This window comes from Odontomachus brunneus, unplaced genomic scaffold (assembly GCF_010583005.1).
Source record: "Odontomachus brunneus isolate Ranch 3 - 2012 unplaced genomic scaffold, Obru_v1 Obru_scaffold_022, whole genome shotgun sequence".
NCBI classification, from domain to species: Eukaryota; Metazoa; Arthropoda; class Insecta; order Hymenoptera; family Formicidae; genus Odontomachus; species Odontomachus brunneus.
The window spans coordinates 983,842-999,132 of record NW_022639472.1 but is presented as its reverse complement, the minus strand read 5'-3'; the positions used below and the strand labels follow the sequence as shown (position 1 = coordinate 999,132).

The 15,291-nt window shown below is 45.6% G+C and overlaps 2 protein-coding genes across 7 annotated transcripts in view; one reads left to right on the top strand and one right to left on the bottom strand.

Moving 5' to 3' along the window:
* Positions 1 to 14,110, top strand: part of LOC116842207 — a 192,447-nt gene extending 178,337 nt beyond the window's left edge. For all 6 annotated transcript variants that reach the window (XM_032811068.1, XM_032811067.1, XM_032811064.1 and 3 more), the window contains one exon: positions 12,778 to 14,110. In XM_032811068.1, coding sequence (XP_032666959.1) covers positions 12,778 to 12,791 — 14 coding nt within the window. In that variant the 3' untranslated portion in view covers positions 12,792 to 14,110. The remainder of the gene's footprint in view (positions 1 to 12,777) is intronic.
* The window catches only part of LOC116842206 (ephrin-B2), a 517,056-nt gene that overhangs the window by 347,834 nt on the left and 153,931 nt on the right, over positions 1 to 15,291 (bottom strand). The window lies entirely within an intron of this gene.

Here is a 15,291-nt window from a genome sequence, read left to right as displayed (position 1 = left end):
GGATGCTCTGGTATAATTAATTGCGGACGCGTAATGCCCGGTACGCTGCAGGGCCACGTAGTAATTGGTTCCTTGGTTTCGGTTAACGAGTCCTTTAAGCGACGCATTCCGACGTCGGTAAACCCCGGGACGAGGTAAGGTGCGAGCGTCACGCTCTATGTGACGCTCAACGGCGCCGTCGTCGTTGATTCTCATCGCGAGTGCGCAATATAATTTAATTTAGTATTTTACGGGACGACGTGTTATTTGCAAAGGCATTTGCCCGCTTAATGGCGCGGTTATAGATAGCGTGTGAGAATGGCATTTCGTCGCAAGAGCAAATCAGAAGAGAGGAGGAAGGAGAGAGGGTGGGAGAGAGAATACGCGAAAGAATCTGAGGAATCGCATGCAAAATGCAGTATTGAAACGCGTCGCGCGTGATCTCGTTCAATGTAATTATCGCGTTTGATATTCAATACGGAATTAAAGTAACATTCGGTGAAACATTGCGCGTCAATTAATGAGCAGTGGGGATTCGTCGCGAGGTCGAATTTTTCTTCTTTTTTTCTTCTTTTTTTTTTTAATCAGAAAACGCGGCTCACGAAATACGCAGGACAAAGTCCCCGGGATGTTCCCGAGATGTCACGGTTATCTCATTATCCGCGCGCGCGCGCGCGGCCGCAGAGACATGAGAAAAAGGAACCAATGATAAAGTAAGTAGCGGGGTAGCGGATTACGAGCGAGTCGAAGCGCAATTACGTGTAATTAAGTCCCGGGGATCGCTTAATTAAGATCGCGAGAATTATGCGGCGTCTGGCGCGGAAAAGTGTGTAACTAATGTAACCGCTGTCGACGTTTCTCGCGCGATGGCTTAATTCGCACGCGCACTCGCCCGGCTGCCGGACTTAGCGCGGCTTTGCGTAAATCTTCCTTTAGACGCCGCGACTGGACGACGTAGCGTCGCACCAATTATCAAGTGGCCCTGTCGTGTAATATATACGACGGGAGGATTTCATGACGGTGGCATAGAGGTATCCTGACGATACACCTCGCTCGCTCGCGATATCCGAGCGGAGGAGAAGCGAGCGAGAAACACTCCCGCTGCTCGCGGGAGGCGCAACGATAATTTTCCCTAAGCGTCCTAAGCGCTTCTTTCGATACGGCCGAGGCGAGATCGCGATAACGTAATACGTTATAACTCGCGGTATATCCCCGCGCGGGACTCCGCGGTCTCTCTCGCTTTCGCGCGGGAGCTGAAGCCGTTGCCAGGAGTCCGCTCTCTTTCTCTCCGTTTCCCTGGATTTATCGGGGCGCAACCGATCGTTTAGATATAATTACTGACAATCCTCAAGGGCACTGTATCGTTCGTGATTGGTCATTTCCATGGCTCTCGGTGATCGTTAACGGCCATATCAGGCGCTCGTGAAGGAAGCAGCGCGCGGGATCGCTCGCGATCTTCCGCGCCGGTGACTGGAGCGCGCGCGCACGTGTGTGGAATATACCCATCGGCCGTCCTATAAATTGTCGGTACACGGCCGTACCGTTTGGGATTCAACGTGAAAATCAATTTTATTTCGATCGCGCCGACGCCGCGCCGTTGCGTCGTGTTCCAGCCACGTTCTCGCAACGATACAAAGACGAAGTATCCGCGGGGATGCGGTGTAGGTAGGTAGGTAGGTAGGTAGGCAGGCATCGCGGCGTCTTCTTTATAAGACGCTATATAATTGAGTGGGTACGGCTATTTATGGCCGCTACGTGGCGGCCGTCGGTAGTTTCATTAAGGATTTAAACGCGTGCCTTATTTCTTAGGACCTAAGCACGCCGTGCTGTTCTCTCTCTCTCTCGCGCGCGCACGCGCGCGCACGGAGTGGGAAATAATGCGAACGAAATCAACTAGATCAACTTGAGCGGCTGTGTACACGTGGGTGTGGGTAATACGCGAAGGTTACGCGAATTCTCAGTACCGAAAGGCCGGTGAGCGCACGACTGCAAGCACGAAGGTTGACCGATACAATCGCGAAGGCGCGCGTAAATTGCGTTCCACTAAGACCCGCTTACGTAATTCATCGTCCCATAATACGTACGACGTCTAATAACGAGCCCCCTCACGAGCTTCACGACTTGTACGCCGGCGGTTCGCCATCGTCGCGAATAAATAAGACCTATCTGGCGAAGATAAACGTAATCCGCCGACGATACCGTTCCCGGGTCGCTGTCTTCTGAGCCTCATCGTGTCTCTTTCTCTCTCTTCCTCTCTTTCTGTCTCTCTCTCTCTCTCTCGCTCATTCTCACCATCGTCGATCGCGGGGCTCTCTTTGAGTTTCACGAGGTGACAGCCTCGCACACAGTACCCAGCAGACTTGCCGGTACCGTCGCCTCCGTTACATTCTCGCCGAGATTCCGCCGGTAGATTAACAAGCGCAGATTAACAGCCGTAGATTAACAACTGTATCGCCCGGCACAATTACTAACGGTCCGCCAGAGACATCGTAACTCGTACGGACGGCCATATCCACGGTTCTTTCTCTCTCTCTCTCTCTCTCTCTCTCTTTTCCTCTCAGGTGGTCATTAGTGAGTATATGGGTGCCATAATAAAGACGAAAGCACGAGGAGACCTCGTAACGGTGCGCCGTTGGCCATCTCGCTCCCGCCACGGAATGGTCCAGACGAGTTGTTTCATCGCCGAGTTGTTGCGGCGATGCGCGCCGTGCCGCGCTGCGCTGCGAGCCGTGTGGCAAGATGCACGCGCTCATTGCGCACGGGACGCGCATACGCGTCCTCGTCCTATCTCTCGGAGGTGCCGTTCGGGGCACCGGCCGGTAGATTGGCTTAATAAGCATGATAAATCGGCGCTAACGCGGGAATTACGGGACGCGCGGTCACTCCTCGACGGGGAGACCTCCTGTGCGCGAGGTACCGCCGTCGTGCCTCGGACGGCCAGCGGGTGTCCGCGTCCTCCGCGGCGAAAAAAATATAATCCACACGTTCCTATAAAAAGCCGTTCAACCTGCGCGCTCTCGCGAGAGCTGCGTGAGCGGCGCGTACCTGGCCGTGCGCGACTGCTGTCTGTCTCGTACGAAAATCGGCAGTAAAGCCGACGGACGTCTTCATGCGGCGCGCTCTCGGCGGAGAGCGCTCTCGCGCGGATACGAGTCTCTTTCGCGACACCGTCGCCGGCGCCGGGTACAGCTTATCGGGCTTAAATATCTCTATAAATAATCGATTATATGGCGACCGTTAAACGTCTTAATGAGCGAGACACCGGCCCGTTTCCCGGGGTAGCCGAAAGCCCTGGTCGTGCGCGATCTTCTTTCTTTCTACCTCTCTGTCTTTCTCTTTCGCGCTCTCATTCTCTGTTCCTTGCGATCTGCTGTTCGCTCGTCTCTCACCTTCTCCGTCTCTCCTCCTCTCCGCGCACGAGTCTATCTCACCTTTTGTTACTTTTACATTGTCGCAGCGGCCTCGCGCGTTTCACCTCGCCTTTACCTCGCGTCACCGCGCCGCTCCCGGAGGTGCATTTTTCCCGGAGTGCGGACGCGCACTCACGGTGCAGGTATGCCGTCTGGTGGGTAGAGCGGGTGAATATCGCACGCCTGGACGATTAGACGAGTGTTGCGGAAAACGAGGAAATATAACGGAGGAGTGGAGGCGAGCGTGAAGCGGGCTCTTCGCGCGGAACGTCGGAGGCTTCCTCGTGACACACCGCGCGTCATGAGTGAGAATGGCCCGTATCGTTTATGTGTTATTATCCCCTCCGCGCGCTAGTTCCCCCTTCTCGCATTTATGTGAGAGATATTAAAATAATCAAATAACTCTTCTCGCGCACAGCTCAGCCGTTGGCGCCCGTTACCGCGCGCTTACTTGTCGCGTCGCGGAAACTTTCATTCTGCGTAATTGCAAATTAGACACATCTGCTTGTGTTTGCGCTTGAACCCGCGCAGGAAGACGGGCCACTTGGGAACGTCCCTTTCTCTGCTCCGTTAAGAGCTATTTTGTTCACGCGATGTTGATTTACTCCATTGCGATTGCAAGCGTTTTCTTGCTCTCTCTCTCTCCCTTTCTTTCTCTCCCCCTTCCCCCCCCTCTCTCTCTCTTCCTCTTTCTCATTACCGACGAATCTTGAAAAATTAGAGAGGATCGCTCAAAAAGCCCACGGGATTCTTTCACGTATGCCGTGATCGATAGGAGCGAGAACGTTCTTCGCCCGTACCGTGAAATCGGATAAGAATCGTCTAACTGGTCGCGTTCGAGTACACGGCGCGGTCGGTTCTCCACTTAATTAGCCGCGTCGAGAGAGGAAGGATAGAGACGCCGAGTGAGTGTCTCTCTCTCTCTCTCTCTCTCTCTCTCTCTCTCTCTCTCTCTCTCACATCTCGTCGGCCGCGTCAGAAGGAATCGGCACGAATTTCGATGTTTCGGAGAAAGGCGCACCCACGGGTACGGCTGCGGGGCCCGGTGGAATGCAGAGACGAGCAGGCAACACATCGCGCGAATGTACACAAGTATTCGAGAGGACACGCAAGCCTCACCTTTGTTCCGGAATACCTGTGCACCTGCTATCACGCCGAAACGATCTCCGCCGCGTTTGCGGCAAATACTGTCGACGATAGGCCGGGAAATTAGGGGAAAGTTGAGGGCAAAAGGACCGGGAGGGTGGGCGGCGCGCTTCAGATCTTATCTGGGCCGATGTGTTGCTCATCAGATATTTGTCCCGAGGTCTTTGTGCGCAGATCGTGGCACCGGTCGGTCCTAATTAATACTCTCAGGTGTCCCCCGAACGATGTTTCTCTCGGAGATACACATCGAGCAAGGAAAATCATCGTCGTATCGAAAGGAATAAGGTCCCCGCGTTACATGCGATGGGAATCGGAATAACGTCCCGTTCGTAACGTAGTAGCCGTGTGAACATGAAAATTCGGGCGAATCGTAAATTGAGGATTAATTTCGACGTCAGTTGCAAGGGAAAGAAATGTGTCGTGACGAGGGTGTCGGGAGAACGTTACCATGTTCGGATTCTCACAATTGGAGAGGCGCGGTACCCTTTTTCGAGCCGGTTCGTCGGCGCAACGAGTGGCCGGTCGAGTGCTGTACAATGACGGGCGCGAAACACGGTCGGGCGCAATCGTGCGATCGTGACGCAACGAACGCGCGCCGCTCGATTTCGGGGAACGAAGACGTCCTATTAAGACGTCGACGGGGCGATTCGGGTCACAGCTGCGGGTGGTGCGCTCGAGCGCATCCCTCGAGTGCATTCTGCCGTGTCACTGCTCTTTCTCGCCTTTCTACCTCGCAACCGCCACCATCACCACCAGAACCACCGTCGCCGCCGCCGCCGTTATTACCTCCCCCGGACTTCTTTACGGCGCAGGTATAGAGTGGACTTCAGAGAAAACCGAGATTTTATCGGACGATCGCGATCCGCGCGCACGCTACCTCGCTGTGTCATCGGTATCGTTTTTCGAACGGCGCGTCATCCACTTTTCGTGCAAAGGGCAGGAAACTTGGAGGGGGCGAGGATGATATTATTTTACACGCCGGGCGGGGCGACGTCGAGTCGCACCTCCTCGTCGATCCCCTATCAACCGTCGCATATTTAACGTTCCACCGCGTTTACAATGGTTTCCTTTCCCCGTGAGATCCCGCAACGAAAGGCTTGCCAAGGCGTTGACAATGGTGAATATCGATCTTACTTGGCAACTTCATCTCTCATTTTTGCTGCATCTTGTATACGCGCGAGATAAAATCACTACTGAGAGTCTCATCTCGCGGAAGTTTTAAAACAACGCAAATTAAGAGCGTCTTAATGCCCGGACACGCACCTAATCCTGGACATTTTTATTATTATTTTGGTATTTAAATACGAATATTTAAACTATTAAAACGTAAGAAAAAAAAATATATATATATTTTCATGTGTTTAAATATTCGCATCCAAGGATCGAAACAATAGGGAAGCCCTGGATTAGACACGTGTTCGGGAATTGGTATTTTTACCTTGCAACGTAGAAGTGTTATCGCCGATATCAAGTGCGTGTGAACATTGTTAACGAGTGTCCTAAATTCAACAAGGCGTTCTGAAAAAACTTACATTGCAAATTTAGCAAGAACTTCAACGCGATGAAGCTAATTATATAATATATATTTTTTTCATCCTTAAATTTAATACTCTTTTACTCTATAAAAGCTACTCGCTGGATTTTAGCGAGATCAATCTCTTTTTTCGGAAGGATAATAATGTCTAGCTCTTTTAGGCCTAAAGAATATTAAATTTAATGTAGTTATACACACACTTGTATACTTCTATTGTCTCACTTTTCATCCGTTATTAACGAACCCCCTTACGACTTTCGCGGGTTCGCACACGGGCGACCGTGTGTACGTGGGTGATCTCGCGCGTAATACAGGATGTCCAGCAGATGGTATCGAATGGTAGCCATTGCGAGGGTCCCGTCGCGGAAAAGGATACCTTACTCGCGAGAGATTCGTCCTTCGTCAGTGGCACGGCACCTAATCTACCGGTCTCGCGCTACCGTGTAGCCTCAGGAAAGAGAGGCTAGTCTATCTACTAGGGAGGATAGAAAAAGGACGAGCAGGAGGGGCGCTACGCCACAGTGAAAAAAGGGAAGTAAAAGAAGTAGGCCAGGGCGCTGCCTCTCGTTTCCTTTCTCTCTCTTTCTTTCGTGGCCGAGGCAAGGTGTCCTGACAGCCCTTTTTGTAGGGATATCGTCTCGTCGCCCCGATATATCGAATTACCGTGGGGTTTCTAGAGGCTCCGCCATTGGCTAGGACGCGCGGGTGTCAAAGGAAGGAGATCCAAGGAGGAGCGTATATGTGCAAAAGGGCCGCTTGCGTGCGAACAAGGTTATGCTAATGTTGCACTCGTCTTGCTTGCGGTGTGCATGCGTGTGTGGTGAATCCACACACGCACTCACACCGCTGATGCTACGCGGGGTCGCGCAAGCAGGCACACAGAACTCGTTCGCGCGCGCGGGTACGCGAGAGGGCTATAACTCCTGGGTAAAACTAATTATGAGCGTGGTATTTAGGCGGCGGCACTACCTTTTGTTTAGACGAAATCTCGTTTGAATATATTAGTCTGTGATGAGACGTCTGCTACGCGACGCGCGGGTCACGCACGGATTGTCAATTAAGTTCTCTATTAGCTCTCAGTCGGATATTATATTTTTCGTCGCTGGATGTAGCTACGCTCAGGCAGTTGGAGAGTTATTATTAATGCGTCGCGGTTCTATATCGTGTCGATAAACAATCGATATTATTAGTGGAGTTTTATTTTCTCGACCAATTGTTCGATAACGCGTCTCACTCGATTTAACGTTAGATTTCGCGTATGTCTATTGCGAGAATTCAGGCAACGGAGAAGAGAAGAAGTTAAAGCAGTTATAGAAGCCGTTCTTCTTTCTATAGCGAAAGTGGCACAACTAGTTTAATTGTATCAATTCCGAAATAGAAACTCGCGATCTGATCTTGTCATTCTTGCTTTATCCGGCACGTTGGATTAGGGATCTCAGAAAATTTACACTGCAGTCTATATCGACATATAGTATACGCGATAGAGGATTTAAATAAACAAAAAGAGACTCATTCGGACATATTTTTGAGTCGGTCACACATACATTCTCCGATGCGCTATCTATTGGGCTGTGCAATAAGTAATTTCAGATTTTTCAGGTTAAATGTCATGATTATATTTTCATGTTGTTACACGGAATAAAGTAATTTGGGGTAATTTTTAAAAGTTTTGTTGAATTAACCAAATATCTGGTTGAATATGAACGATCCAGAAATTCCGATTGAAGTAACACGAATTCTGTTTAAGTTAACAAGATTTTTGGTTGATTTAAACAGAATTCGAGTTACTTCAATCGGAATTTCTGGATCGTTTATATTCGATTAGATATTTGGTTAATTTAACCAAACCTTTTTTTCTGTGTACGATATTATGAAACAATGTGCGCGAAAGATCTCGATCATAGATCAAAACAGCGCATACATTGCTTCGCAACATTATAAAGTCATAAAAATACGATTGCCTCGCGTTTTATCTGAAAAATTGAAAATTACTTGTTACAACAGAAAATAATATTTGGTTAGATTAACTAAACATCTGATGAGATATAAACCAGAATTCCGTTCAAGTTAACAAGATTCTGGTTAACCAAATAAGAGATAGTTCTGAATTTTGTTAACTTGAACGAAATAGTAGTAACATTAGCCGGAATTCTAGTTTGTTCACATTTCACCAGATATTCTGTTAACTTAATAGTTTCTTTTTTCTGTACACGCGACCGAATACTTTTCAATATATACATATATACACGACGAAACCAGCCTTTCTGGCATCAACCAACTGGCATCTACCATCTCAAAGCTCCCGCGCGCGGCGACAAAAAGCCGAAGCCTAACGATCTTTAGCGTCGCACGTGTTCCAAATCATACGCCGACGACGGAACGAAACTACGGGGCGCATAATGGTCGTCTAGCAGCTAACTCGTGCACGCCGTGTGTACACACACACACATACAAGCCCGCGCATATATTCTCCCCGGGTGCATAACCCAGCTAAGTAAACCCAGCCCACGTTAGGATCGTAAACGCGCTTATACAGTGGCGTAGCGGCCGAATAAAGCTCACCGTTCGACGCGCACATTGCATTGTAATTGGCATTAACACTTGCTATTCCGTTTATCCGGAATGGAATCCAAAGCTGCCGCCGGCGGGCTCGCCGCTGTTGCTGAAGTGACGCTCCGTCGTGCGAACAATTAGTCCGCCTCGTCGAAGTGTTCCTGGTAAATCCCACGTTTACGTCTTTGCCGAGACAGAAAAATAAAGAAGGCGTCTATTATTCAGTCCTTTGCACTTGTAACAATTTGAAATCTGTGTAACAGTGAGCTTGCAATAATCCTTTTTCTCTCATCTGTCCTTTGTGTAGAATATAAGGTAAGGAAGAAAGATAATTTAGTAAATTTTAATATTGTAAGATTTTGTCACGGTTTCTTGTATATATCTCCTGATTATATATAAAATTTATATATAATTTTATATATGAGATTTACATATAGATTATATACGAGAACAGATAGACGAGTGCAAAAGGTTAATATAATTATATGGAAAGAATTTTATAGCAAAAACCACTATACACAATTTTATAAGAGATAGATCGACATTCTGCACACGGAAAAAAAGGTTTGGTTGAATTAACCAAATATCTGGTCGAATATGAATGATCCAGAAATTCCGATTAAAGTAACCCGAATTCTGTTTAAGTTAACCAAAAATCTTGTTAACTTAAATAGAATTCGGGTTACTTCAATCGAAATTTCTGGATCGTTTATATTCGATCAGATATTTGGTTAATTCAACCAAACCCTTTTTTCCGTGCAATAACCGATTATTTTTTATGTTAAAAAATTTACTATATGTATATTTTTTAGTAAGATAGACTTCACTGATAGTCTTTGTACATTTTTGAATTAAAGAAACATAGTAAAATTTAAAAAAATCTGTATATGAAAGAAAGAATATGATATTCTCTCTCCGTTGCGCAAACTCCTCCGTTCACTTCACGGTGGACTAAACTTCGCGATTTCCGTGCGTGACGTTACAATACTGCGCGTCGAGGCGAACCGTGTAATTAACAGCGGCAATTGAAACGGACCCGTCGCCATTCGGGAGATTCGCTATCGTTCAGACACAATTCATTCCGGCGCCACGTTTCTTCCATCGCGGATCGAAGCATCCAGGGTGCATATCGCGTGCTCTCGCGATCGATTTCTCCCGCGGTGCTTCGCCGAGTCTCGCGGCTTCACGAAGTCTCGCGCGCATTTCGCAAAGGCCAAGGAGAGAAGGCGATTCGTTTTCACCGTCGCGCGCCATCGGCGCGACGCACGCAATTCGATACCTGCGGCACAAAACGTCCCGCGAAGTGAAAGGGAATCGTATCGGCGATGAGGAACGTTTCCGCGTGGTCCACCATCTGCTCTCACGTGTCTTTCGTTTGTGTGGATCTATTCCTCTCCTGAATATGTCCGTCGATATTACATAACGCGTAATTGCGCTTCCTGTGCTGGACGCGTTGCGCGATAGATAACCAGGAAGTCAAATGCGCGCGCGAGAACCGCAACACGAATTTGCTACCCGAGAACCAATGGTTATCGCTGTATCAGGTACTAATCTCGATGATTACTAATCCAAAGCACCGGCTCTCTAACCCTTCACTTAGCCGTGTGTTTACATACACATACGTAATTGCGTCCGACTTGTCCTTTTGCGTTTCGACAGGTCGTGTGCGATCAGCCGCGGATCGAAAACATGGACTTGCGTCATTTTATGTCCTTGTAAATTATCATACCGCTCCTTACATTACAGAATGCCAAACATATACAACCATTAAAGCGGACTCGTTCGTAATCGAAACCGTTCGTAATCATAATCCGACATAATCCGGTTCTCTTCTCTTCATACGTATGAATTGACTATAGATTTATAAAGGTATTCTTTACTTTTAACGTATACAATTCGTATTCTTTACTTTTAACGTATACATTGTTATCTCATCTTTATCAAATCGTTTAACACAGACGATCTACTTAACCTATCTAATATGGACGAAGTAATAAAATTCCATATGTTGAAGACACATAAATCAATGATTATTTTTTGAATACCAAAGAAAGAGAACCGGACGATTGTATCTTTAACATTAATGCACCGTGTTTTAAAATATTCTTCACCGTATGCCTTCAGTTGGAAACGAGTCCGTTCCAACTGTAGCACATGTTTAACATGCTGCAACGTAAGGAAGATGTTGGAAACAAAGAATCATTATAAATGGTGGTCGTCTTATAAAGTCCCAAAGACAACTCTGTCTGCTATCGCTAATCACTTACTAAGCATGGAATTCATCGTGTAGATGCATCAACCATTTTTCCCCGTGCGCCGCGATGCATTCTGCAAAAACGGCGGGACTTTACGACGTCCGGCGGAAACCGAAAGCACCTCAGCCGCCGGCACGAAGACCGGCGTCTCTGTCTGTAGTCGCATTGTGTTCCGCGCCGATTAGAAAGCCGAAGTCGGAACACAGCAAGCGTGGCGCGGACACGTACACCACGTCCTACCGTATGTATAGCGCAACATTTATTATTGCCAGCGTATGTGGTGGATCACAGTGCAACACACTGTGCGAGACTGTGCGGGCAGAACCGCGGCTTGAGAGACGCGGGTGGGTGCTTGTGCGGGGAATAAATAGTTGTAAACGCGGGCGCGAAAGGTCTCTCCTAAGAGCCGAGCCCGCTATTGTCTCCAGGGACTCCTTTACTATTGCGCGCACCGCGTACTCATTCCTCGGCGAACAGTCGATTTCGGGAGAGAGTACATCTCGCCGTCGCCTTTCTCCTCCTCATTTCATTCCGACATTTTTCGCATATACGAAACAAAACGAAACGCAAGACGAAACAAAACGTTGCCTCTATCACACATAGTACCGAGTTTCTTCGACACTTTATTCAATCTCTGAGCGAGCTCGCGTTAACACGAATTAGAGTTATATCGTAATCAGTGTGCGGAAAGATTCTCCGCTTCATACGTCAAGCACGAATTAACTCGCGCAGGTTTCTCTCGCGGAAATAATAAATTTTATTTTGAGTTTTGCTTTATTAATATTGTTTCCGCAGATATAATTAAGCGGTTTGTTACAGTAAGACGCTGATCTTAAATCGGTAACAAAGTTCAGATAGAACTTGTTTAGTCGTTTTTCTTTGATGAAATAAAATCAACGGGCAGAATTCTCGGCGATAACGCGCGCAGAAGCAATACAAAGAGGTCGCACTCGGTACTCCCCTACGAAAAAGAAGGGATCTTTTAATCCTTGTACAAATTCGAGGTCCCACTCTTGCATCGCGCATATGGACGGTACGTATGCCATCGCGAGGGACGACAGTCCGACGATTTACGTAACGCGCGCAGACTGAAAATTGAATTAAATCGATTGTTTCCGCGAGACCGTGCGGCATCGCCGCTCTCGGTGGAATTCGGCGTTCGCTCTCTCACGTAGTCGACTTCGAGTACTGTTAGACGGCGGTCGTTGGACGGGCGCGCGTTGCGGAAACTAATTGCGCTCTAAAGCGTGTAATTACGAAGGTCGATAGGTCGGTTTTATTATACGCCGTGCTTCGCCGTGCCCGGCGTTTGTTTAGCGGACGTTACTTCTACGTGACGGTATATACGGTAAATACGTTAGGGGCAATCGACGGTGTTGACCGCCGAACCGGTAGCCGCGACGGCTTCGAAACGATAAAAGGCTATCAACGCTCGTTAGTCAATGATACACTTTTCAGTCTCGCTCGTACACACGACACACACGTGGGCGGTAATACCAGTACTATCGGCTCACTCTCCGCTACGACGAGTGCTTGTAAATGCTACTCGTGTCCGTGCGATCGGTTTGTTTTTTCAACTCGCGCCCCCTCATCGTACCTTGTCCGCGGGCGAAACGTGGACGGTATCGCGACCGAAATGTTATAAATTTCACGCGCCGGGGACAAATCTCGCCCGGCATTTCGACGCTGCCGTCCTTTAGAACGATCGATGGCAAGCGCGTATACATAGCTAAGATTAAACATTTCGCAACACATCCTACTTCTCTATTTCTACTATAAACGCGCGTCGATCGCGCGCAATGTCTCCCGCAAACGATGCGGAACTACAATTTGCGATTCTTACATAATATATTTTACGTGAAGTATACAAATGACAATAGAGAAAGTTATCTTGTTGCAGACGATGAGTGTTAAATCGCTGCGAAGCATCCGACCATGGAGGACATTCTACGCCACTGCGTCAGGGTCAGAGGAAACCAGCGCGCACAGTGACAGTGAGAAACAAAATCGAGACCCGGACGTGATCGCAGACAGCGTCTCGAATCGAGATGCAAAGCCGTTTTAATGCGGTTTCGTCCATACCGTACCGTACACTAGCGGCCAATCACGCGTGGCAGCGTCGAATCCTACCGCGGATATTCGCGTTTATCGGCGTAGCGCCGAACGCTCCGCGTTCGGCGGACTCGATAAACCGTATGTACCATGGATCAAGAGGAGGAGGAAGAGAAAGAGGAAGAGCAGGAGGAGGACGAAGAGGAGAGTGCACCGTATTATAATGCCATTGCAGACGTGGCATTAGCGTATCGCCCGGCTGCATCTCGATCCCTTCGACCGTCCGTTCCTTCATCGGTTACTTTGTAATCCCGCGCGCGGATACCACCTTCGGATACTGCCTGCTTACCGGAGCTTCGGGGTCCGATGTAAATAACGGGAAGCGACTTCCACTCTTCTGGCCTCCTCGCGCTGCTCCTCTTCGACCGCGACCTGTCGGCCGCGGGATGTCTCCGGGGTACGAGCGAGCGTCCGTCGACATCTCGGAGTCGTCGACGGCTAGACGATTTATCCCTACCCTGTGGAGCGCCGATAATTTTCATCGGTCGATAACCGGGCAAGTCCCTCGAGCGAGCGAATAGTATTGTTCGTGACGCGGTATCGGCACATTGTTAGCGTGATATCGTAATTTGAGGATACTCGTCTTGAGTACGCGGCGCTCCTTCGCATAAACCTTCGAGATTCCTGATAAGTGCATTTTATACGTTCAATCAATTACCGGAAGATACTCGTAAGGCGACGTTTGAAAAAGATCTATTTTGACGGAACTTTGAATATAGAATACGATAGGATATAGAATATGCGATAGGCAATATAATAAGAAGTATGTATTTTTTTTATGTTTTTTTCTACGTTTAATGGTTGAAACGGACTTTCGAGGTCCGTTTCTTCTTTATAAGAAGTTTTATGAAAAAAAACATTTTATTATATTTCATCTACTTTTCATTTGTATAAATTTGAGGTACGAATAGTAATTATACATAGCACATTATAAGAACGCCCTTCTTCTATGTACTGTGTGCATAGAAAACGGGATAGACGCAATGTATTTGTATCTACTTCAGCATTCATAACTTGTATCACTAAATTAGATTTGTCCTTATTATTTTTTCTATTATCGTTATTACCGTTATCGTATTGTAATATATAATTCAATAATATATAACTTATTGAATACAAAATATTTATCGAGTTAAATATTATTGAATTATATAATATTGCATTATAATATTATTGTAATATTGAATTACATAATTCGACACATATATATAGAAGCACATATTTCAATATTTTGCAAAACGAATATATTATATATAAAACTAGTTAACTATTATGTAGCATATTATTATTATATGAATTTTATAATATTATTATTTCTAAAATATACATATTATTGTAACATTATTTTAATTATAAAATAAGTACTCTTTTCTATTACAAAAAGAGGAATTTTTACGCCTGTCCTTGACATTTATTACTTCCTCATACCGCGATATCTCCTTGCGCATTATTTTCTTTTAATACAAATTTATAATATTTCATTTATCCGTTTTTGGCGTTTTAGTATCAGGAGAACATAAAGCGGGAAATTCAAACTTTGAGAATTCAGTTTCATAGATTTTCGCCTTTTGGTATCAGGAGAACATAATCTGTAAAGAGATATTCGAAGTTTGACGGGAAATTCGAACCTGAAGGACTCAAAAAAAATTAATTTGTTATAATAAATATACTTTTATTTATACTTTATTTTAATACACAATATAACATATACAATATACAATATATAAAGTTTTACAATATATTCGTTTTACAAAATATTAAATTATATACTTCTATATATACGTGTGTATCGAATTATGTAATTCAATATTACAATGCAGCATTATATAATATAATATATAAATATATTATAAAAAATATAACATAATTTGAAATAATAAAATACAATAAAATATATGATACAATATAAAGTAAAATAGAATATCGTACAATATCAGAAACGAATAAAATACAATGTATTAATGCATTGTATTATGTTATTTGATATTGCATACGTCCAACGTAACAAAAGCATACATAATAAAAAAATGCAAAATATAAATTATATTCTACTGTCTTAAGTTATATAATATTTTTATTTAATATATTATGTTTTATTCTATTTTAAAATATATGTGTGTTATATTTATGATATAACATAATGTAATATGAAATATGTAATCTCCCCGGTTTATATATATAGTTATAAATTATTTCTAATTTTTTATTGGGCGTATAATTAATTATGACTTCGTATTTATAAGTTATTATTCAGTTACGTAAATGAATATTTTCTATATGAAAAAAAAAAAAAAAAAAAAAA